The sequence below is a fragment of the Acanthopagrus latus genome, chromosome 9 (assembly GCF_904848185.1).
Source record: "Acanthopagrus latus isolate v.2019 chromosome 9, fAcaLat1.1, whole genome shotgun sequence".
Lineage (NCBI taxonomy): Eukaryota > Metazoa > Chordata > Actinopteri > Spariformes > Sparidae > Acanthopagrus > Acanthopagrus latus.
Genome location: NC_051047.1, coordinates 26,172,464 through 26,196,702, shown reverse-complemented (window position 1 = coordinate 26,196,702; position 24,239 = coordinate 26,172,464). Strand labels below are relative to the sequence as shown.

The 24,239-nt window shown below is 40.4% G+C and overlaps 2 protein-coding genes and 2 long non-coding RNA genes across 4 annotated transcripts; 2 read left to right on the top strand and 2 right to left on the bottom strand.

Moving 5' to 3' along the window:
- Positions 1-31: 31 nt before the first annotated feature.
- On the bottom strand, positions 32-9,841 carry lss (lanosterol synthase (2,3-oxidosqualene-lanosterol cyclase)). The gene is made up of 22 exons (XM_037110930.1): positions 9,690-9,841; positions 8,553-8,721; positions 8,170-8,308; positions 7,936-8,044; positions 7,678-7,799; positions 7,385-7,481; positions 7,003-7,138; positions 6,093-6,201; positions 5,110-5,228; positions 4,918-5,015; positions 4,671-4,698; positions 4,394-4,450; positions 3,678-3,749; positions 3,494-3,544; positions 3,230-3,379; positions 2,418-2,514; positions 1,886-1,991; positions 1,267-1,332; positions 1,100-1,180; positions 783-953; positions 600-678; positions 32-490 (listed from the first exon to the last, which is right to left on the bottom strand). The coding sequence occupies exons 1-22, from the start codon at positions 9,701-9,703 to the stop codon at positions 353-355; spliced, it is 2,208 nt and encodes a 735-aa protein (XP_036966825.1). The 5' UTR covers positions 9,704-9,841; the 3' UTR covers positions 32-352.
- Positions 8,645-13,616, top strand: LOC119026490. Its single transcript, XR_005077168.1, has 3 exons — positions 8,645-8,741; positions 12,610-12,668; positions 12,806-13,616. It is a non-coding gene; the product is annotated as an uncharacterized LOC119026490 (long non-coding RNA).
- A 2,043-nt stretch (positions 13,617-15,659) lies between these two features.
- LOC119025952 lies at positions 15,660-17,880 on the top strand. Its single transcript, XM_037109983.1, has 2 exons — positions 15,660-17,019; positions 17,690-17,880. Exons 1-2 carry the CDS (start codon positions 15,791-15,793, stop codon positions 17,853-17,855), a joined length of 1,395 nt encoding a protein of 464 aa, XP_036965878.1. The 5' UTR covers positions 15,660-15,790; the 3' UTR covers positions 17,856-17,880.
- Positions 17,881-19,388: 1,508 nt separating this feature from the next.
- LOC119025858 lies at positions 19,389-20,940 on the bottom strand. The gene is made up of 4 exons (XR_005076941.1): positions 20,807-20,940; positions 20,582-20,636; positions 20,030-20,414; positions 19,389-19,626 (listed from the first exon to the last, which is right to left on the bottom strand). It is a non-coding gene; the product is annotated as an uncharacterized LOC119025858 (long non-coding RNA).
- Between the last annotated feature and the right edge of the window lie 3,299 nt (positions 20,941-24,239).

The following is a 24,239-nucleotide window of genomic DNA, read 5'->3' as shown; positions in this document are numbered from 1 at the left end:
AATGAAAAAAAATCATTGAAGACACACAGAGTTAAGATAATAGAAAAATTCTTTATTCTAAATGGAAATGGTGAGGAAGGAGCACGAACATAAGGCAACGTGGACATGAATGCTTTTATACACTTTCTAAACCAGCCCACATTAACTGGGCGTCTTCGACAGCAGCAGATTATCACAACAGATTTCTAAGAGTAGCTCTGACGGATGAGCGGACCTGGAATGTCGACATAGAAAGTTATTCAAAGAATTAAGTGTGTTTCTTTATCTGCGGCTGTTGTTTGTTTGTTTGAGTCGCGGGCGTTTCGATTCATTCATTCCGGCAGTCTGATGAACTGTGAGCTTTGAAAGGTCGTCACAGCTTCACCTTCCCAGCCAGCGGACTGCCGGGGTAAAGACTAGAGAAGCGGCCGAGGGCCCACACTGGAAAGACGTTTCTGTAGGAGGTGTAGCTGATAGCGCAGCTCTTGTTGAACACACCAGCGATATTCTCCTGGGGAGGGAGAAGAATCACATATTAAAGCTCACATTTGGGAAATGATCCTTGTTGTAGTTTTAGAGTTGCTAATGACTGATGACTGAGAGCAAGGGGAGAGAATCACCTGTGGCCAGTCTCCGTTGGGCAGCTGCTTGTCAATCAGCAGCCGTGCTCCTCTTTCGATGGCCCGTTCGTCTGGATGCCTGGTCGACACAAGAGGAGATTTGATTACATTTGAATGTCTGATTTTATTTGGATTTGGTAAAACTTGTTGGACATGGTGGATAAATGTCAGGCGCTGCTTTACCTGACAGCCATGAGGCCTAACAAAGCCCAGCAGGTGTTGTGGATCTGAGATGCGTCGCTCTGGACGTAGCACCGCTGCTCGCACGACTCAAAGTCCTCCCCCCAGCCTCCGTCTGACATCTGCCGGTCCAACAGGAACTGACAAGCTTTCTGCACCTCCACACACACATCCCTGGTAACAGAGGGCACAGCAGCGTGATTAAGTCTGTAGGCTGAGAGTTCACAGAGTCCTGTGCTGCTTGGTGTGCTTGTCATGGGTCAAAAATGATGATCATGGTTTGGAGTGAAGTTTAAGCGATCAGTGTTTGGAACTCTTACTCATCCTTGTAGACGTGACCCATACAAGCGAAGGCTTCAAGGCCAAACCATATTCCATACGTGAAGCACACTCCCCAGGACCTGAGCACAAAGTGATTAGTTCTCATTACGCGTGACCTGTTCATGAGGTAGGATATCAGGTAGCACAACAGCAGCTGTAGTCTCACCCTTCCCACGAGCCATCAGGCCTCTGCACCTTCCTGCAGTACTCCAGTCCTTCTTTTAGAGTGCAGCTGAAAAATAATAACAAAATAACAACCTTCACTTCTGATTCAGAGTTTCAAATATTCCCCCTGACAAAATAATGCCAGACAAAAGTTATTTAAAAAAAATGAATGGTGACCAATTATCTAAATAAATGCATTAAAGCCACTTTAGTTTGTTTGTCTTTGTCATGGGTTGTGCATGTTTCAGTAATAACAGGGAATTCTGATATTTTCACACCCGGGTTGTATATTTACATGTTTTTTTGTGTGGAGGAAAAGGAAAAGTCACCGTGAAATCATGTGAGGTGAACTGATTCAGACAGAAAGAGCTGGAGAGAGTTATCCTTCATTTATTAGACCTATTTTTGTCTAATGTGTCTGTTCCTCATTGATATTACATTGCAGTTTTGTTGTGGCTGCAAACTGAGTCGATCTACTGGACTGATTCCAAAACTAAACATCCATTAATAAACCAAATTATGTAAATGTACTGCCCAGGCTTACAAATACCGGAATTCCCTTTTAAAGCTACAAATGTGAGTGTGTATGTCTGTGTGTAGTGTAGTGTAGTGTAGTGTACCTTATCTCCTCAGCACGGTGTTGAGGGTAGACCTTCTGGAAGTGCCTCAGCGCCTGCATCACTGCTGAGGTACACTCCACATAGGTATAATCTATCATGATGTCACCTACAGAGAGACAGAAGAAGAGAGTCGGACGACACACAGCGTTACTAATCAACGTCACATTTCACAACATGTACTACATCCTCTTTCTTACACAGCAACTCGTGTTTTAGGCTCTTTGACCTTTTCAATTATGAAGACCTTAACATTGCAGTATTTTCCAGACGTTGTAGAAGGAAATGAAAATGTCAGATCTTTATTTGTCTCCTTGTTTCCCGTTTTCATATCTGCAGGTTGAGAAACACTCCGGGTCCCCACAGTGAACTGGGCTCTTTCACACAGCTGAAGGTGAAATCAAGCAGCAACTTGCAGGATGCAGAAGTTACGAAATGGACATCTCCGTAATACCAACTAATCAATCCTGTGACAGAATGATCAAGACTGAACACATCTGGCAATGACGCACATTAACTGGGTAACGACACCTACCGAACACCTCGGACGGGTTGAGCAGCTCCAAGAGTTTCCCTCCTCTCTTAGTTTCATATGTGGCAAATCCACCGTCGGAGTTTTTCATGCTCAGCAGCTGCAAGGAGGAGACAGAAACTTGTCAGGTGTACTCCAAGTCTCAAGAAGCCCTGAGATCCCAAACTGATTCGAAAAAAACATTATTCACACCTCACACAGTCGATTAAGTGCACCAACTACAACTACAGACGGGAGTGTGTGCTAACACTTTTAGCTTAGAACCTACAGTGAAGATTTTGGCTTAAAAAAGGGTGTAAATAATCGATTTCAGGATCTTGGGGCTTTTAGAGATTTGGATCTCACTGGATGAACTGTATGAATCTATTTTATGTTTCTTTGTTGGCTGTGTTTTAATGTTTGAAACATATTTCCATCTGCTTTAGTTGTTTACAAGAATACTACAAAGCTGTTTTGCTGTGAAGCTCCAGAAATATCTTATGGACCATGAAACTTCACAGATTTTCCAACAGCATGATGGTGAGTGGATTTATTACCTTTGCAAAGACTCAAGCTCGCTGTTTCCTCCTGTTTTCAGTCTTTGCACTAAGCTAAGCTAACTCGTACTTGGCTGTAGCTTCATATATAGAGAAAAGCAGATAAAAGAGTGATATCGATCCTCTTGTCTAATTCTTGAAAAGACATTTCCCAAAGTGTCAAACTGTTCCTTTAGACCAGTCATGTCATCAAACTATAACCTCTGAAGCTTCACGACCACAAGAAACTTTCATTCATGTAAGATTGAAGCTTTCTCTTATTCATCATATTTATCTCACCACATTTACGGCATCATAAAGGCGCTCTGAGGTGACAGACTGGTCGATGGAGGGACAGAGCTCCTGCAGCAGCATCACTGACTTCAGGCCCTCAGCTGTGCAGTCAGCCACGATCCAACCACAGTCACGGGTACTGAAGGGGAAACCTCCCTGGAAAGAAACAAAGCTTGAAATGCATGAAACACACACAGGCCAACAAGCTGAGAAATGTTCTTTTGTGTGTTCAAAAGTGGCTCTTGTATAATTGTGTAATAGAGGTCGCACCTTGTTCATCTGCCTGTAGTACTTCTGGTACTCAGGAGGATTCTCAGGTATCTGATGAAGTGGAAAAACTAGTCAGACATAAGTTTTCCCTTTTGTGGAAGCAGCTCAGATAACACTGTTTGAATGTGGTACACTTGAACATCTGACTGAAGCTACATACTAAATAACATGCAGCTGGTGGTACCTGTGTGATGGTGAGAAACTGATGGGCATCTTTGAGGCACTGGGCAAGTCTGGGGTTATCCTGGGCTCCTGCCTGAAAGACCCCAACCAACAACGTGTTATGATCATCTACCTGATACCTTTATATTAGGATTACATGCCAACCACAGTGCTCAAACAGCTCTCAGAGTAAATAATGACAACATCACATCCTGTCAGTGAGGCCTGAGAAGTGGGAATGACTCTCTGGCCTCGTTTTAAGAACTCATTTTAAGGATGTTACTGATTCTGAGAGCCTTACATCCACAGGTAAGTCGTAAAATCAACAGGTTAAATGCATCAGAAATATCAAAGTCTCGGGCGCCGCATAGCTCAGTCGGTAGCGCGCGCGACCCATGTGCCGAAGGCTCTGCAGCGGACCCGGGTTCGACTCCCGGCCCGGGTCCTTTTGCTGCATGTCACTCCCCATCTCTTACCCTGCTTCCTGTCCAAACTCTTCAGCTACTCTGTCAATAAAGCCGAAAAAGGCCAAAAAAAAAAAAAAAAGAAATATCAAAGTCTTCCAGCAAAGACATCTCATGAGCATCAATACAGATAAAACTCAGTGTTAGGGTTGAGGTAAGGCTGAGCTACAGCTAGTAAAAAAAACAGCAGCATGGTTACTACATCTTTTGATATGTGATTGTTGCCGTTTTGTATCATCAACACTGAAAACATCAGTGGCAATTTTTGCATTACCTCAAGGAAAGCCTGCACAGCAAAGCAAGTATCCCACAGCTGAGATCCATTCGTCCCCTGTGCGCAACAAAGAGAAGTGGTCAAACACTCAGATTGTGAGTTAAAGCTGAGGTGAATGCGTAGGCTGAAAGTCAAAGGATTGGAACCAGCAAGCACAAAAGTATATTTAGTTTTAAGTTGCTACTCTGAGCTTCTTCTTAAACATGAGCATTTAGGTTCAGACAACATTGTGCACTGTCACTCAGAATACAAAGGGGAGCTGTGAACAAATTCTCACCTGCATTTTCATGCCATCCAATCCCAACCTGAAACACAAAGAACCTACTGTAAGATTTTCAGTTATGTAACACTTGCCAAATGTCGCTGAAGGATTTATTAGTGTTGAATAAACATTTTTTTAGGCATGACACAATATGGATTAGAAGATCCAGCACAAAGAGTTTCTTTCTCCAACACGTCAATACGACCAGTGATGCAACAGAGGTTTGTTGTGTTAATTCTTTCTTAGAGAGCAGCTGACTGACCAGAGGTAGTCGGGGATCCTGGACACATGCTTCTGAAAGATCGGTGAGGAGGGACCGTCCACATACCAGCGAACCAGCATGTTGATGGTCTTGGAGATCTGAGGAGAAAATCCAAGAACTTCATGTTCACATCCTCTGTTTCTTTTCAATTCAATGTGTATATTCTATTTGTGATATCTGTTCATATATTACCGGTCCAATGCTGATACATTTAGTGAAGCTGTCGTCAGCCTGGATGTGTTCATACAGTTCTTTGACAGCCTTTCCTCTCAGCGTGGTGCTGTGGTGGGCTTCGTACACGTTTAACACCACTGCAGGGGAACAGGAACAGAGTCACAGGGTCAGGAGTGATTCACAGAGCAACTTTAAGGGAAAACCCTACTTCACTTCTTCTTATCATTGCAGAAAAACATCTTGTCATCAAGGAAAGTGTTTTTTTCCCCCCCCCATTTATTACCTCACACTCAAGTTCAACAAAACATTTGTGTGTCATCAGCTTTACCGTTGAAAGTGTTGAATCACTGTTACACACTGTTAACAGTTATTGGAACCAGTCTGAACATGCTGCCTGTTCTACCGCTGCATGCTTCTGTAGGTTGTGTAGGTTTATCAACATGGTACACAGTGTGTTGTACATACTCAGATGTGGGGAGTAATAAAGTACAAAAACTTTGTTACTGTACTAATGTAGCTATTGTCTTTACTTTTCCTCCCCACATTTGAACACAGATATCTGAACTTTCTCTCGCTGACTCGTTATCGTTTGAGGGGATTTTGAGGATAATTATTGATAGTTTAATTTTTGTGCCATTGCACGCTGCCCTCCCCACAACCATCATCAGAGTGAGACTGGAACAGGGAGAAAAGGCGTGTTAGTGTCTCGTGTCTGCAGAGATCCTGCAGCCCTCTGCCCGGATTTTATTATTTTCTCACTTTGTTGCTGGTCAGAACGCTTTACCAACCCAAAATGTGGCTATCTGACATCCTGGGAATGAGACTCAACAATCAACTACAACTACAATCAACTCAGAAATGTCCAGTAGAAATGTCCACCAGTGGGATACTTTTTACTTTACATTTCAGTGCCTGTACTTTTACTTTTACTCAAGTAAAGAATCAGTACTTCTACTGGAGTAAAGTATGTGTGTACTTTTGCCACCTCTGTGCGTACTTACTGTAGGCGACGGAGAGCAGTGTGCTGTGAGGTGTGTACATGTCACATGCTGCCACATTGTTCCTCTGAGCGGGCCAGTTAATGGTAGAATAGTCCTGGACATAAAGCTCCTGAAAACAAAGAGCAACACTTATGATGCATACGTATAATCATGATATATATATATAAATATATGCATTTATGTTGATATTTTCTTTTTTCTTTGGTCTTGTTTATTTCTAGATAAACAAGAAAAGTTGGTTCACATCTTTTTCCAGTGAAAGACTGTCAAAATAAAAGACAAGCTGCTACACTGTGCTGCTCCTCCTGCATAGTTTAAAGGTGGATCACAGAAAAGGAAAATTCCATCCTGTACACTCCTACACTGATGTACAAGGAACGAGGGATCACAGAGTAGCTTGACGAGTGAGAAAATTATGCGAATCAAATACTGTGGCCTTCACAATCAACAGATCTCAACTAAGTTTAAAAACTTTGGGAGTTTCTGGAGAAACTGGAGCTCTTGTCCAGAGTTATGATTTGAATCTATGCACATATGAAGCACTGAAGCTGTTCACGGTTCCCAGCTCCTTATGAAGCCACAGCATGTCGGGTTTTCCTGTTAATTTGTAAGCCATCTGTAAAGTGTCAGTGTATGATGTTGATAATGATATATTCCAGTTTTCCTTTTGAGAAAAAGTACTTTACCTTTAACTTATTTTACCAATTATGACTTTCAAAACCCCCGACATTTTCCAGATTTGCTGCATTCACACACAGCAGAGCAGAAAGTTGTTCCAAGACAAACATCTTTAGAGCTGAAGAGGTAGTATGACTGAAGGAAGAACATCTTGCACAATAAGTTATAAGTCTGGCTTTATACAGTGAGTATGAGTATGGCGCCCCCTCGTGATGTGATGTGGTTTCAGCACCTCTCTGAGGCTCAGGATTAGAGCGTCCTCCTCTGCAGCCAGTCTGACAGCATAACAGTAACTCATGGGAAGGTACACCTGACGACAGTGACACCACAGGGTGGAGGGGTGGGCTGGCATCCAGGTGGGGAACAGCCTGGGGACGGACACAATTACAAACATCAGCCCTGCACTGATACAGAAGAAAAAATGTTCACACTGATACAAATATTTGACTTCTTTTGTGCACGATGGTGAAAACAGCAAATTAATCTCTGTGTCACCAACTGACAAACATGAACAACAGTTATTCAGTCTGTTCTAAACACTTCATATCCGCTCGCTGCAATAAAAAAAAAAAAAAGACGAGAAGATACATTTAATGTTTTAACGTCCAACCTACCACATCTCTGGCAGCAGCGTGTTCATTCCCTCCCAACTGTAGACATTTAAAATGGCCAACCAGAATTTACCCCACGAGGGAATCCCCACAGCTCCGCCTGTACAACATAAAAAGAACACTGACAGCTTTAGTATGAAGCTATTACCACTCTTAATTAACATGGTTATTACTAGAAACATATGTGACACCTCAGATTTGTCTTCAGCAGCAACATATAGCCCTTGAATAAAATATGTTTTTGAAGATGATCCGCTATTGTGATCGCCTGCAGAATTATTTATAAGTTATGTCACCTTTGCTGTGCAGGTTGTTTCTGGCTCGAACCATATCTGGATCATCAGGCTCAACTCCCAGAATCCTTAATGAGGTGTAACTCAGCGCTGTGCCAAAGACGGTCGACTTGTCCTCAATATGTCTGGTGAGAAACCAAACACATCCATGATGCTGCCATAATCAGTAATTACAGACAGTCTGACCCTGTATGTTTTTTGTTCTGCCAGTGTCCCAACTCAGGTGTATGAATATCAGAAGTCAAAATGCTGTTGACTTACAGACCCCAGCCTCCGTCTGGCAGCTGAACAGAGCGCAGGTACCTCACCATCTCCTTCTTCCAGGCCTCGGCCAGAGGAATCTTAGCCACATGACATGTGATCAGCAGACCTGGAGCACAGAAACGGACACCAACATAGTGACATTAAAATTTTAGAAACACATGCACAAGAACACTGGTGTCAGGACAATGATGGCTGCTGCAGAATACATGGAGGTGGATGAACTCGCTTCACCTGGGAGCAGGAAGAGAGGTCCACCATAGTCTCCTGCCCAGTGACCGTCCTCAGCCTGCAGGTGGCTGTAGAAGTGCATCCCTTTCAGAGCTGCATCTACAGCCGTGTGAGCAGCTGGGGAGCCAGACACAAACTTACTCTGTGGAGAAAATGGATGATTAGAAATGGACAGATGTTACACACTACAGGGCAGCCAGTTTGCTCAGCAATAATAAAAATAAATGTATTGTTTGTATTCTATCTGCTACAGTTTTTGTACAAAGGAATAAGTGACGCTTGGCAAACTGACTGACATGTCAAAAGATGATAATAAGTGATATGGATAGACCAGAGAGCCTAATTTCACTTTCATGAAGAACAAAAGAAAGTTAAAGAAAGCGTACTGTGTCCAATCCTAGAGAATGAGCTTCCAACATTGTCTGCTCTCTGTCCAGGGTGTCCTGATCCTCCACGTAGCGCCACGTCTGTCTGCCCTCATCATTCGTCAGTCTCCAGCGGCTCAGGTCTGTGGCTGGATCGCTCTTGTAAGGGCCCCCTCGCCTCCGCAGGTGCCTGACAGGAGCAGACAGCAAGTATGTTAATGTCAGATCATCTGTTTGTGCTACTGGATTCTTTAACTTATCTATTAGGTCATAGTGTCTGTAGATTTCATGCATGTTGCATATATTCTGGACAAAAGTGGTATGGTCTGTTGTAAAGATTGTTTCTAGCACAATGAGGTTTTTATCACACAGGCATTAAATATAACTTTAGAAAAACAGCAGTCCTTTCTGGTTTGCTATTAGAGGGTATTTATGGAGTGGCTGTGGCTCAGGGGACAAATCAGCGTCTTCTTATTGGAAGGTTGCTGGTTTGATTCCCTTGGTCTCAAGACAAAGTGTCCTTTGGCAAGATACTGAACCCCACACTGCTCCTGACACCACCAGTTAATTTATGTATGAATTACTGTAATTTGCATTGGACAAAAGCATCTGATAAATGTAAATGTATAGTCAACAGAGGAATCACAAGACTGTTTCATAAACACTGAAAAGTTCCTCATATACACAAAAAACATCATGTAAACAAAATGGTATTTAAAGGGTTAAATTCCTGCAGATTAGTTAATATTTGGTTCGTTATTATCAGGACTGATGTTGCTGATAAAATGCAACAATTAAAGATGTAAATAATATTAATAAACGTTAGTTAAATGTGTTTTTTTCAGTTGCATGAGGGTTCTTGTAAATTAAAGACCTGCAGCTCCATAATTTTTTTTTATGACAATGTCTGAGGTATAGTTAAGAAGAAAATCCAAATAGTATTTTGAATAAGCAAAATTCAAGTAACTATTCTTCATTTCACTACTTTACCTGACATAAACTTTTCCCCACCTGACAGAATGAACCTGACTCAGGGTACAGCTAGCATACATGTTGACTCAAACTTCAGACGGAAACATAATGAACATACGTCCTTTAAACTACTAAATAACTTGTAGTTTTGGCGACATTAAACCTTAAATAAAACAAAATACTCACGTTCCTTCAGTCATATCTGTAATTGACAGCTACAGCGTTGAATCCTCCGCTGAACCATATCGATAATTTTCTTTTCAGCCTCTCTAACGTCTCTGCCCCTTTTTGCTCTTGTCATGGGAGTTGTAGTTCTTTAACGAGAAGAACGTTCAGAGTTCTTTCGCAGCTCACACTGCATTTCCCAGCAGACCTCGCGGTGCCGTCCGAGTAGTTCTCCACATGGAGAGACATGAGCAGAGAGCCGGCCGTCCAATCACAAACTAGCTGGGCGGAGAAAGAGGCGGGTCTGCAGTGAGGTCATCCAATCAGAGCGCGACAAGGACAAACACTTCACATGTGCTCATTGATTATGACGATCCAGTGCCTGTAAACTACTGAATAATAACTGGGTTAAATGGGAGATTTGTGTAAAAAATCACACTTTCATTCAAAATTAAGCAACTTGATTTCATTCTAATTACTTATATATGTATTTCTACGCGTTTATTGAATGATTGTCTACTAGGAGACGCGATTTTTCTGTTTATGTGTGTGTTTTTGTTATTTTAAATTATGTTAATACTCATTTAAAATTTTCATTTTCGATAAATATTCTATAGATTTTTTTTAACACAGTTTGTGGAAAAAAAGATGCAAATTAGTTTTGTGCAAAATGAATGGTACAACATCAAACCAAGAGCAAAAATCCAAAACTTTGTACAAATCAAGACCACTGCTGCAATCAGTGTATCTGAGTAAACCACATATACCACATATTGCAAATCATCTGTCTGTCAGAAATGTACTGTGATGACTTGCATTTTCTCCAGGTGGCGCTCTTGTGTTTGTGTTTCTTCAGCCATGGTGGCTGTTGCTGGCCATGATAATAAGGAACAGGAATCACTGTAAATACAGTGAAAAATGAAACGTTCCAAGAAGTCAATTGAAATGATTGAAAATGCAAGAATGTCCAGTTGATCACTTGAATGATCAGATAATCTTTCTCATGTGTATTTGATCAGTTGATTAGCTGTGGAAAAAGCAAAAATGACAAACACAAATTTGCAGATTCCAAAGTACTTTCTGCAGATTTCTTCAGCAAGAAACCCAAATATGTTCCATCAGCAACAATATAACACAGAGTAACGCAGCAAACTGCTGTTCTTTGCAAGCCAGCACCAGCACGCTTTGCTCAATTGTAAATTAAGTAATCTAATAATTTGCACTTCATCGCCACATATGATCAGTCTCAATGAAATTCCAAGGAGAGGGATGAATAAAATCATATCTTGATCATTTCTTACTGTTTATAACATACAGACCACAAAATAGTGGAGATATCTATTTATCTATAACTTATTAAGATGGGGGCTAAAAATTAAGGACAATAAAAATATAGTCCACAGAAAAAAACAAACAAAAATGTTACAGGGACACTCATGAAATTAAATAGAATATGTTGCCAATATACTGTACATTAATTAAAGATAAATAATCGTATCTCTATAGATAAATGTAATTTTTGTACATCTACTGTGTCAATGATGGATTGTTGGTATTGATGACCATAATGACAGTTCATGTGTTTTCTAAAAAAAATAATTTAAATAAAACAAAACAAAAAATTTCATAATTAATTCATAATGCAAATTTCAGTGTTCTCAGTGTTACTCAACCTGCAAAAATGAAAAAGTGGAACAAATATTAACATGACATTTCTGTCTCTTTTCAACATTCAGAGGTTGGGACACTTTTCCTTTTATACTCTGGATGTGTAGCAATGTTATGGTCACTTCAATAGAAAAAGTTTACTCACCCTGTAGCTTCATGGTTCCCTGGTACTGTAAAAAGGGGATGCAGATGTGTGTTGTGAAATGTGATGTTTAATATTAAGACTGTGTAACATCTGACTCCCTAAAAACTTTACTGAACTTCAGACTTGACCCACTGAAGACTTAACTGAGGACTTGAAGCCTGAGAACTGTAAGACACGGCTTGACATTTGAGACTTGACTCACAAAGACTTCAGACTTGACAACATTTTTGTAAATTGTGAACACAAGTAAGCAGTACTAAACTTTTTAAAAGGTGGTAAATATAATGTTAAGTTGACAACATCAAAGAAGTTGATGAGGAGGGAAGCGAAGAAGAATGTAAAATAAAATGTTCTGCATTTTGTGATACAACACAGAAATCGACACAATCATACTCCCACACTTGTGTTTCCATGAGTCCAATGTGTGGAAACAACGAAAGCTGACTGAGTCCCAAGTTCAAGATTACGCCGGTTTGATTGTACAAAACAAGAATTGTGGAGTTGTAACTTTGGGCTCCGGGTTATTGTGGCAGCGTTTTGCACAGCCTTATACATTTTTACGAGCCAGACAACTGATTAATTGAAAAAAAATTATTGCAGTCTTATACAAAACTGTCCGACATACAGTAGCTCCACCTCAACCAACTTACAAGAGTAAAATCCTACTTCGACATTAATGCATGAGTCATTATTATCTAATGTTATGTATTATAATAATACAACAATCTGCATGGTGCACTTTTACTTTTAATAATTAAAGCAGATTTTCCTGATTATCTTGACATGTTTTCAAGTTGTAACAGAGTATTTTCACAGAGCAGTTTTGGTACTTTTACTTAAGTAAAGGATGTGAGTACTTCCTCTCCCACTGCCTGTCCGCCCCATGTCTTTCTATAAATGTCGAACCCGTTCACGGTTGTGTCTGTTGATCTGCTCTCCAGCACCCAGTAAGTTCACTAGTAGCTTTCTGGCCATAATTGATGATTCGGTGATGTCTTTTTTCAGTCATGTCAGACACAGTTTTACAATTCTACTTTATATAACATTTTATGTTTTACAACTGCATGAATCTGCATTTTTCGTTTTTTTGTCTCTGCATGTTAAGATGTTGTTTTGGTTTTATTTCAGGATTTGGATCTGATCTGAAAATCTAAAAATGCCCGGGTGTCCAAGTAAATAATTTACCTGTAATTGTCTTTGTTCATTATCAATCTTGTCCTTTTTGTGAAAGTTTCTTAATCTAACTTTGAGTTGCAAAAACTGATGTCAAGTTTGGACAAACTGAGAGAGAAAATTGTGTTTCCCAACCCTTTTGTTTGACTAGGAACATCAGAGGGAAGGTCAGAAAGAAACCCAGGAGGATTCAGAGGAGGATACCCAGGAGGAGGATACCCAGGAGGAGGATACCCAGGAGGAGGATACCCAGGAGGAGGATACCCAGGAGGACTGGCATGGGGAATGCCAAGAGGATTCCCTGGAGGGTATTGTATACCCTCCCCTCCTCCACCGTGTATTCCATATGGTCCAATGCCTTGGGGGTATTAATGTCACTTGTGTCCTGAGGGTAAAATCCAGTTGATTTATTGATAAATGTAAAATGCAAATCATTGGTACCTTTCCGTCCAACAGTCCACTGACAGTCAGTAATAGTTACATTAAAGTGGTATTGATTCGGCTTATGCAATAAATAAAACCAATCACACTCAGTTTTCAGTTCATAAAATACACCTTGCCAAAACTAAACTTAAAAGAAGTGTTTGGCTTGACACATTGTATGTTTGAAGTAGAGGACGCTTATCATATTTGATCTCTTGTGATTAACAACCACTTCCTCTTTGAATAAATGCAAGTCACCTCTGCGATGCCATCTCTCTTTGTTCTGTTTTTATTTGACCTTGTTGCCAATTTCTTTTTGCTGAGCAATCAAACCTAAAAATGGTTTGCTGGGTTCAGCTTCCCAAGAATGGCAGTTTTACATCAGGGTGTGTTGAACATATCTGGGTTGTGGGCTTCCAGTTCAACAAAACTAGAATTCGCTAGACTCTATAAAGATTCTCTTTTTCTCTGCTACGTCATCACTGTGACAGCTAATCAATCCATCAAATACACATGTTTAAGAAAGATGTATGATGAAAATAAACTTTGGTTGCAGCTCTGAACTCATCATTGACTCTGGCTTTACTGTACTGAGTTTGACGCCCCCTGGTGAGGCAATGTGGTTTCATGTTGTTGAAATGGCAAAAAACACTACGGAGATTTTTTCGTTGAGAAATTAAGATAAGAAAACCTTTTGAAATAGTTGAAATGTGTCTGTTGCAAAACCAAAGAAGATGAATAATCATCACACATAAAGTCTGTGAAGTCCACCAGATCTGAAAGCTAATTCAAGCTCTAAATCTTCACACCTTTTCTCCCCATTCCAGTCTCCCTCTCTGTTTGTTTCCGTCTTGTTTCGTCTGTCGTGCATGATATGCACACTTTCTCAGTCGCCTACAATAAGTATGCACAACACACTGCACCACGATAATAAAACACAGCTGACAGAGCAATGTGCACGTAGAACAGGCAATGAGTTTGGACATCCCATTTGCTGCCGTTGAATATTCCTGCAAACCACAGATAGATTGACCGTCTACATTTTATTCGTATCATTAAAACATTTCCACAAGACAGGAGTGATGTCTTGATTGACAACACTGGTGACAAGATTGTCTGTTTTAACCCAAACTATGATCTTTTCCAGCCCAAACCTTTTTGTGCCTGAACTGTACCAGACGGTCAGACGTTAACCACAGAGTTGCCACAACATAAAATAAAAAAAAAATTAGGCATATACCTGTATATCTGATGCAGGGGTGTTTTATGCAATGGTCAGCAGAAGTGAATTCCTCTAAAAGGTTCTATGTGCACCACTCCCTGGACAAATTTTACAGCATCATGCAAGTTTTTGCTGAATTAGGATCTCAGTGTTACTTAATCTGCAAACATGAGAAAGGGAAACAGGGAGCTACATATTAACGTGACCTTCTGTCCCCTTTCAACATACAAACCGTCTGAAACTTGTCATCTGGATGTGTTGCAATGTTATTGTCATTTCAGTGGAAAAGGGCAGAGAAACCAATGCCACCATGGTGCACATTACCCACAATGCAACAAAGCAACAAAGTGACATCACTTGAGGCAGTTACATGCAGCTCCCTCTGAATCCAAAAAAGGCTTTATACTACTTGCCTTCACATATGCTGTAGAACTCCCAAAGGCCTCTAACAGTAAACACTTAAATGTGTAAAACTGGTGAAGTTACCGTTTAACATATTTTGCGTTGGTCTGCATTCAGCCAAATATCCAAAGCAGATGGAAATTCAAGTAATTTAGACAAACAGTTCCTCAAAAGACATGATGCTGCTCAATTTCATAAACCAAACAATTAATCTATTAATGAAGAAAATACTAAGCAGATAAATTGATAATGAAAATAATAATACGTTGCAGTCCTTCACAAAATATTTCTTCTCACCCAACTACAACATAAAAATCCTGCTTTTACATTAATGCATTAAAATGAACTTTTTGTACTTTAACTCTGTTTTCAACATCATACTTTCTTATTCTTTCAATGCAGGACTTTTTTGTGTCTTATTAGTACTTTTACTTAAGTAAGGTATCTGAGTACTTCCTCCTCCACTGCCTGTCCGGGCTGTGGCTTCCTATAAAAGCCGAGCCAGTTTGCTGCTGTGTCAGTGAATCTGCAGTCCAGCACTCAGTAAGTTCACCAACTGGTTTTCTACATTTAACAAAACACACTGTCTACAGTGGACTGCAAATGCTTTCTTTTTCAATAATTTAGCACGTTTTTAAAACTGCTTAACTCACTTTTATTGAAAAAATTATTTCTTTTCTCATATAAAAACAGGATATATGTGTAATCAAGTGGCTTCTTTCATTTCAGAGTTCACATGTGTTCGGATATTCTGCAATGTTCGGCTTTAACATCACCAACAGAGGTAAAGAAATCACTTGTTGTAGCTGTCTTTTGTTAACTTATACTAAAACACTATGCAAACTGTCTTTTGAAATTGAATTATCAAAAATGTATATCATGTTTTATACAAACCACAAAAGAAAAACGTGAGCCTCATCTCTTTTGTTTAAATAGGTCACCAGTATCTTCCCTTTGGCTGTTATCCTCAGACAGTGCAAGGAGGATATCCTCAATGTCCACCATGGATGGAACAATGCAAAACCTCTTATACACAGTCCTGTTGTCCACCTGTTTGTGGTCCTGCTGTAGCCCCATCTTTTGGGTGGTATGGACAAGGACCTAACTGGGGGTATGGATGGAACTTTGGTCCTTGGTTTAGTGGTACTGGATGGACTGGTGGCAGTGGACAGTTTGGTGGTAGTGGACAGACTGGTGGCAGTGGACAGACTGGTGGTAGTGGTCAAATTGATGGTAGTGGACAGACTGGTGGAAGTGGACAGACTGGTGGAAGTGGAATCTTTGGTGGTAGTGGACAGACCAGTGGCAGTGGAATGTTTGGTGGTAGTGGACAGACCAGTGGCAGTGGACAGACTGGTGGAAGTGGAATGTTTGGTGGTAGTGGACAGACCAGTGGCAGTGGAATCTTTGGTGGTAGTGGACAGAGCGGTGGCAGTGGACAGACTGGTGGAAGTGGAATGTTTGGTGGTAGTGGACAGACCAGTGGCAGTGGAATCTTTGGTGGTAGTGGACAGAGCGGTGGCAGTGGACAGACTGGTGGAAGTGGAATGTTTGGTGGTAGTGGACAGACCAGTGGCAGTGGAATCTTTGGTGGTAGTGGACAGACTGGTGGCAATGGACAGACTGGTGGCAGTGGAATCTTTGGTGGTAGTGGATGGGCTGGTGGTAGTGGACACTTTGGTGGTAGTGGACAGTTCGGTGGCAGTGGACCGACTGGTGGTAGTGGATACTTTAGTGGTTATAGGCAGACTGGTAGCGTTGGCCCCTTTGGTGGCATTGGCCCCTTTGGTGGTGTTGGCCTCTTTGGTGGCATTGGCCCCTTTGGTGGCTTTGGATACTATGGTGGCTGTGGACAGACCGGTGGCAGTGGATACTTTGGAGGCAGTGGACAAACTGGTGGCAGTGGACAGATTGGAGGTAGTGGACAAACTGGTGGCAGTGGACAGATTGGTGGCAGTGGACAAACTGGTGGCAGTGGACAGACTGGGGGCAGTGGACAAACTGGTGGCAGTGGACAGAGTGGTGGCAGTGGACAGACTGGGGGTAGCGGACAAACTGGTGGCAGCAGACAGACTGGTGAAAGTGAACAGACTCGTGACAATGGAAAGATTGGAGGCAGTGAAGAGACCAGTGGCAGTGGAAAGACTGGAGGCAGTGAAGAGACCGGTGGCAGTGGAAAGCTCAGTGGCCATGACCAGCGTGGTGGCAGCGGTCCTGCTGGTGAAATTAAACAGGAAGATAAACCAAAATACAAGCACAAGCACCAGCTCGGCCACAAGCACACCAAGTGTCACAAGAAGGGGACGGAGTGCAGCGGGGTAAGATTCAACAGTGATGAATTCATTGACAATATAAAGAAACATGAAGCATTTCTACATTTTACTCAGCCATACATTTATCTGACTTCTACTGGCAAATTAAGATTTTAGAAAGTATTTTAAGAGCTTCTAAAACGTGTTGTTAGAGCAAGTAAATCGACCCAACAGTGTGTTAAAGTACAGCTGAAATGATCAGTCATTAATCCCTTTGTCAACTGACAGAAAATTTATTGACATATGTTGGTTTTTGTTTTTTTGTTAAACTTTAAGTAAGTTACATAATTCCAGTTTCACAAATGTTAAGATTTTCAGCCTCTTCTTGTAGCAATTTGAATAATTGAATACTTAGATGTGATGAACAGTGTGGCTTATCAACACTGTCAGGAAAAGTCCCAGAAATATATTATTAAAATGTCAAAAAATAATCACCAGATGGAACTGCTGACAGGAACACAGTGCTCAGCAACATCTGTCGTAAGCCTGAAATATCACTTCCTTTTAAAGTTTATATTGTCTATTTATTCAGTGATTCACCCATCTTCCAAAATCCATTTGCATTAAGATATTTCTAAATGCTTCCTACAGAGGATATGTGGTATGTGTACTCACTTGACAGCTCTAGTCATGATTGACTGACTGTTTTGTTCTTTCATCTTCATATTCTCTGCAGTCCTCCAGCAGCCCCTGCTCCAGTGACTCTGATGTATGAGGACTCCTCAACAGAAGAAGAAAGAGGAGGAGGAAGTTACAACCCAGAATTCTTCATCCTTGACTCAAGAATCACATCACACAATCACACAATAGATTTTGAGTTTTCACTGACTGTACGGCTTTGAATAAAATACTTGTGTAATAAATGAAGTGGAGACAGAGATGGTTTGGGTCACTGTGTTGGGTCAGGTTTGGGTGTGATATTGACACAGTGACAGTGTTGATAACACCAGTAAATAGTGCCAAGATATTTTCAAATATTTGGAGTGTAAGAGACACATATCTTGGAGTGGATGGTGTCACTGATATATTTTGACAGAAAACAAAACCAGACAATGTCAACCTATATGGTACGACTTACTCTAGTCCAATATTGTTGTTTATCTGGTGCCACAAGACAACAAAAACATATATGAATAATCATTAACTGTAACAACATCTTAAATGTATATTTTAAAACCTAAAAGAGTTTTGTTTTTGTTTTTTTACATTTTTTTTATTGGAGTTCAGCTTCTGCCCCTGATAATTGGCACTGGGTTGTTTCTACTCTTTTCTACAGTGGAATGCAGTTTATCCCTACAAAACATGGCATTTTAGAGTTCAATACTGCTTAAATCTGCAGTTTTAGAAAAATAAATGTTTCTCTGTTAAGGGGGACATTTTGTGTTATAAATTGGCTTCATTCATTTTAGCATTAGTTGGAATGTATTGAAATTCTGCAATAACTAGTTGTTTTTTTTTTAAAATGTCAAACCACCGTTTTCAAACCACCATCCAAAAAGAAGATAATCTTTATCTCAGTTAGGGCCAAAACTGTAAATACAACAACAATCTTGTTCAATAGTCTTTGTGTTTCATATATGTGGTAGGCTACCTGAGTGTAAAACAGGTGGATGTAAATTTCAGCAACCGCCTCTTATGTATTTTTCAGATGCTTTTAGGGGTAAACAGTGTTGGCTTCATTTTTTATAGATACGCCGATGACACACATTTATACCTAACCTCCTCTTGTGGAGATTGGTTTGATAGCATTACATTTATCCATGAATGTAATGTTAATGTGCTCTTACTGTTGCAATACTTCAGGTATTCACGTACTTGTTAACATTGTCTGACCACCCCTGATATCTGTGACCTCACCAGATCACCTCACCAAGGGGCGCCATGTTCAGTACATTCAGGTCAGGTGTAAAAGATAAATATTGCTTTTTGAAACTACCAGATGAGAGGCCTTGATAATCTATTTTTCTTTACTGGCTCAGTTTAATTTTTTTGCTGTGTGTTAAGTTCCCAAGGACAAATGTAGATTTTTTTCTAAGAATATGACAGAATTTCAAAACATAATCATTAATTTATGATCAAATAATCAGTCACTTTTTTGATTAACTGAGTAGCTGTCAAGGCCATGAAATGTCAGAGAAACGTTACAATGCCCTTTGCAAGTTGATTCCAAGATGATGTCAGGAAATTTCTGGTTTTGTTCAACCACTAGTAATCGAAACAGATAAACGGATAAAAACACCAAATTGTCATTCTAAAGAAGCTAAAAACAGCAAATTACTTTTGTTTTATGAATAATTTGAATGTTAAATTGATTGTTAAACTTAATGCCAATGAGATCAAATAAAACAGAGAATAAAGAGACAAGGCACTGTTGCTTAAATGATGAGCAGAAAGCATTTAATGTTGTAAATCACAAGGGAACAATTATAATCACTGTGTAATTCATAAAAAGCATAGTATGTTGCATGAGACACAGGATTTAAACGTTAGATGGTTAATTAACTGATTATATTCATTGAAAGAAACAGGATGAAAGTGTCCGGAGGAAAATGGGATTGTTTCTCCTCCCATTCAGACATCTTTATCTTTTCAGAGGCGCTGCTGCAGGAGCTGCTGGAGAACGACAACAGAGACAAACAATTTACTAAAAACGTATAATTTAGTCAACTAATAAAACTTCACCAAAAACTGAACACTATAACCTTTATTAAGGGAGGATTCATGGTGGGGCTCTTCTATTAGATTGCATTAGCTTTAGCTGGTGGATTTAATAAACTGACAACTTCGTGTACTGCCTAACTGAAAAAAGAAATAAATGTAAAAAGAGGACAGAATAAACTGTTTGAAATGATGTTTTATTAGCTCACTAGTTTGATTTATCACATACATTAAATTAAAGTGACTTAGATGTGACTCTTATCGATTGTCAGTGGAATGACGCTCAGTATTGACTTTGGCATGATACATATTTAATGATTTGCATTGTACATTTATGGATAAATCAACTGGATCTTACCTTTACTGGTCAGGACCCTAGTGAGATCAACACCCCCAACCCCTTGGTCCCCCAGGCATTCCTCCAGGCATTCCCCCAGGCATTCCCCCAGGCATTGGCCCTCCAGGCATTCCCCCAGGCGTTGGCCCTCCAGGCATTCCCCCAGGCATTGGCCCTCCAGGCATTCCCCCAGGCATTGGCCCTCCAGGCATTCCCCCAGGCATTGGCCCTCCAGGCATTCCCCCAGGCATTGGCCCTCCAGGCATTCCCCCAGGCATTGGCCCTCCAGGCATTCCCCCAGGCATTGGCCCTCCAGGCATTCCCCCAGGCATTGGCCCTCCAGGCATTCCCACTGGCATTGGCCCTCCTGGGTATTGCCACTGGGATCCCCATGTTCCTTGAGTTCCTACTCAAACATAAGGGGGATCATTGTTTTCTCTTTTTCTTTGCACAAACTTGAAAATTCATGAAGAACATTTGACAAACAGGGTCAGGATGGAGTTAAAGTAACAGCGAAAACTGATGAAACAACAAAAGACAGTTACAACAACAGTTTTTTTAAATTTTTTTTACCGAAGTTAGTGATGCCCTGGCCGAACATTTTTGAATTTCAGATCAGATCCAAACCCTGAAACAACAGATGCAAACATGAGAAAAATAAGAGCACATTATTACACATATGCAGATTTATGCAGTTGTATAACATAAAATGCTACAGAAAGCGTCTTCAGTTCACTGTGGAAAAGACAGCATATTTGTTAAATATGATAATGACAAGAGATTTACTAGTGAACCTACTGAGTGCTGGAGTGCAGATCCACTGACACAGCAGTGAAGCAGCTCTGCTTTTATAGGAAGCCATGGGGCGGACAGGCAGTGGAGGAGGAAGTAATCACATCCTTTACTTCAGTAAATGTACCAGTACACCCCTGTAAAAATACTCTGTTACAAGTCAGACTCCTACAATTAACGTATGTAATGTATGAGAGTATATTCAGGTAATGTCCTTAAAGTATAAAAGTAAAAGTATTACATGTGATGTCCAACCAATTGTGCCAAGCTGGATACATAAAGAATGAAAAATGCTTGTCAAAAAATTTTTTAAATAACAAATTAATTTTCAGACTGTCTATGCACGAAAACTGTTCCTTGCCTTGGTTGTGTCTAAACACTTTTAAAATGTTATTCCTCAAGTACTACATGTGTTGTCCAACTAATTGTACAAACCTGAAAATGTATATACAAAAAAAAAAAAAAAAAAAATACTGTAGCAGTTCTTTACATTTGTAAAGCTGGATAGATACAAAATGACAAATAATTATCAAAATATTTAAAATAGCCAATTAAATTTCTGACCAAAAGTGTTACTTTCCTCAGTTGTGTCCCAACATTTCAAAACCCCTCCTCTGCAAGCAAGCAAAAGTCTCTATTAGCGTTATAATGACAATCAGATTTCCCAAATACTTTTCAAATATCTCTTCATTTCTCTCAGCCTGTGATGATGTATCATAAACCAAAACACGCAAAAACTCAAACATGTTCAGTTTACTTAAAGGTGCTAATTGTAAGAAAAGTATATTCACTACTTATACGCTTGAATATCAAGAAATTAGAAATATGAACAAAAGTGTTGGTGTCACCGACTTGAACTCATTATTATTATTATTTATCATCATTTACTTGAACTGCTGGCACTGACTTGAACTCTGATGATCTTTCACTGTTTCTCAAGTCTATTTGCTGCCAGTGGGAGTATAGTGTTGGGAGTATGAATCTGTCGATACCTGTGTTGTAACACTCGCAAAATGCAGAACCTTTTATTTCTTCTTCCTTTCTTCTTGTTTGTACTACTCAAACTTCAGAAACCATTAAAGTTAAAATATGTTAGGATTTTATTCCAGCGTGGTACTGTGATAGGATGCCACCTGTGCAACAAGTCCAGTCGTGACATTTCCCCGCTCCTAAATATTCCACAGTCATCCGTCAGTGGTATTATAACAAAGTGGAAGCGATTGGGAACGACAGCAACTCAGCCACGAAGTGGTGGGCCACGTAAAATGACGGAGCGGGGTCAGCAGGTTTTGAGGCGAATAGTGCGCAGAGGTCGGCAACTTTCTGCAGAGTCAGTGGCTACAGACTTCCAAACTTCATGTGGCCTTCAGATTAGCTCAAGAACAGTGCGTAGAGAGCTCCATGGAATAGATTTCCATGGCCAAGCAGCTGCATCCAAGTTTGGTGGAGGGGGGATTATGGTGTGGGGTTATTTTTCAGGAACTTGGCTTGGCCCCTTAGTTCCAGTGAAAGGAACTCTGAATGCTTCAGCATACCAAGAGATGTTGGACAATTCCATGTTCCCAACTTTGTGGGGACAGTTCGGGGATGGCACCATCCGGTTCCAACATGACTGTGCACCAGTGCACAAAGCAAGGTCCATAAAGACATGGATGAGAGAGTTTAGTGTGGATGAACTTGACTGTCCTGCATAGAGTCCTGACCTCAACCCAACAGAACACCTTTGGGATGAATTAGCGCAGAGACTGAGAGCCAGGCCTTCCCGTCCAACATCAGTGTGTGACCTCACAAATGCGCTTCTGGAAGAATAGTCAAAAATTCCCATAAACACACTCCTAAAGCTTGTGGAAAGCCTTCCCAGAAGAGTTGAAGCTGTGTAGCTGCAAACGGTGGACCAACATCATATGAAACCCTACGGATTAAGAATGGGATGTCACTTAAATTCATATGCGAGTCAGTATCAGTGAGCGAATACTTTTGGCAATATAGTGTGTATAAATAAGTCATGTCATGTCATGTCATTGTCCGAACCGCTTATCCCTTTCCATGGGGTTGCAGGGTGTTGCTGCTGGAGCCAATCCCAGCCTTGTCTCAGGGCGAAGGCAGGGTACTCCCTGGATAAGTCACCAGCTCATCGCAGGGCCCTCACTAGTGAGCAATGTGGGGTTCAGTATCTTGCTCAAGGACACTTCGGCATGCAGCTCAGCCCTGCCCGGAGCTGGGATTGGAACCAGTGACCTTCCGATCACTAGTCGACCTGCTCTACCCGCTGAGCTACAGCCGCCCCTGTATAAATAAGTGAGCACGCTAATCAGCTAGCCCCAAGACGTAAAAACCATCACCACATTTCAAGTATTCAGTGAGTTTATTCAAGTCTTTTTGGAGTCAAGTCTTTGCAGTCAACTTTCAATTGGGAGTCTATCATCTTAAAACATTTCTCAGGACCAGACTTTTAACTCCACTTAAATCATTCAAGAGACAGAATTAGTGGACAATGAAATAAGAGCCTGGAGCTTTGTTGAGTTGGTGCAGGGTGCTGATGAGCAATGTTATGCTCTGCCAACTCTGTCACCCTGATAAAGACATCATGGGACATCGATGATTTTTTGAGAGGAATCATTTTTCTAAATTAAAGAATTGCTTAAGCAAAAAACAATAATGTACATGTATTGAAGAAACACCCACTAAGAATAATAGAATACAATTTTTTCTAGCTGTAAATGTTTAGGAAGGAGTTGAGATTTTAAGATTCTTGGGTTAAAATTCTTTTACACATTTCATAAAACTTATAAAACACATTAACTGAGCACCTTTGATAGTAGCAGATTATCATACAGTTTTAAGGCGCCTTCTGGAAGTGCCTCAGATCCTGCACTGCTGCTCAGGTTACAGGTTTAATCTGTCATAATGTCAGCTGTCGTTGGGTTAAGAGTCAAATTGCCAAGAAATTGCACAGTCTTAATATTAAACATCACATTTCACAATAAACGCAGCATCCTCTTTTTACAGTACCAGGGAAGCACTGTGTTATAAGCCTCTCTCCCTTTTCTATTGAAATGACCATAAGATTGCTACATATCCAGAGTGAAAAGTAGAAAGTTTACCACCCTCTGAATGTTGAAAGGAGACAGAAATGTCACGTTAATATTTGTTCCCCTTTTTCCATATTTACAGGTTGAGTAACAATGAGTCCTAACAATGACCTGAACTTCTTTACATGTCTCTAGATCAAATCAGGTAACAACTTGAATGATGTTATAAATATTAAATTAGCTTTTGTTTCATCAATTTTTTTTCATTTTCATTGTCCAAAAAACCCCCAAAACATTTACCCATTGTCATTAATACTGAATACAATTCACATACAATAATGTTCATTTATCAATATATCTATAGAGATAGCTGTGAGGTAGAACTGCTGGATTTTGGGTCACTTAGA

Bases quoted from the DNA above. Each gene is read 5' to 3' on its own strand.
- lss (XM_037110930.1), bottom strand. The intron at 3,545-3,677 runs GTACCACCAGCT...CCACTTCATCAG, and splicing joins AGTTTCTCACCATCACACAG to ATACCTGAGAATCCTCCTGA. The intron at 1,992-2,417 runs GTAGGTGTCGTT...GTCTCTCTGTAG, and splicing joins CAACCCGTCCGAGGTGTTCG to GTGACATCATGATAGATTAT.
- LOC119025952 (XM_037109983.1), top strand. From the start codon at position 15,791: ATGGACAAGGACCTAACTGGGGGTATGGATGGAACTTTGGTCCTTGGT. The intron at 17,020-17,689 runs GTAAGATTCAAC...TATTCTCTGCAG, and splicing joins AGGGGACGGAGTGCAGCGGG to TCCTCCAGCAGCCCCTGCTC.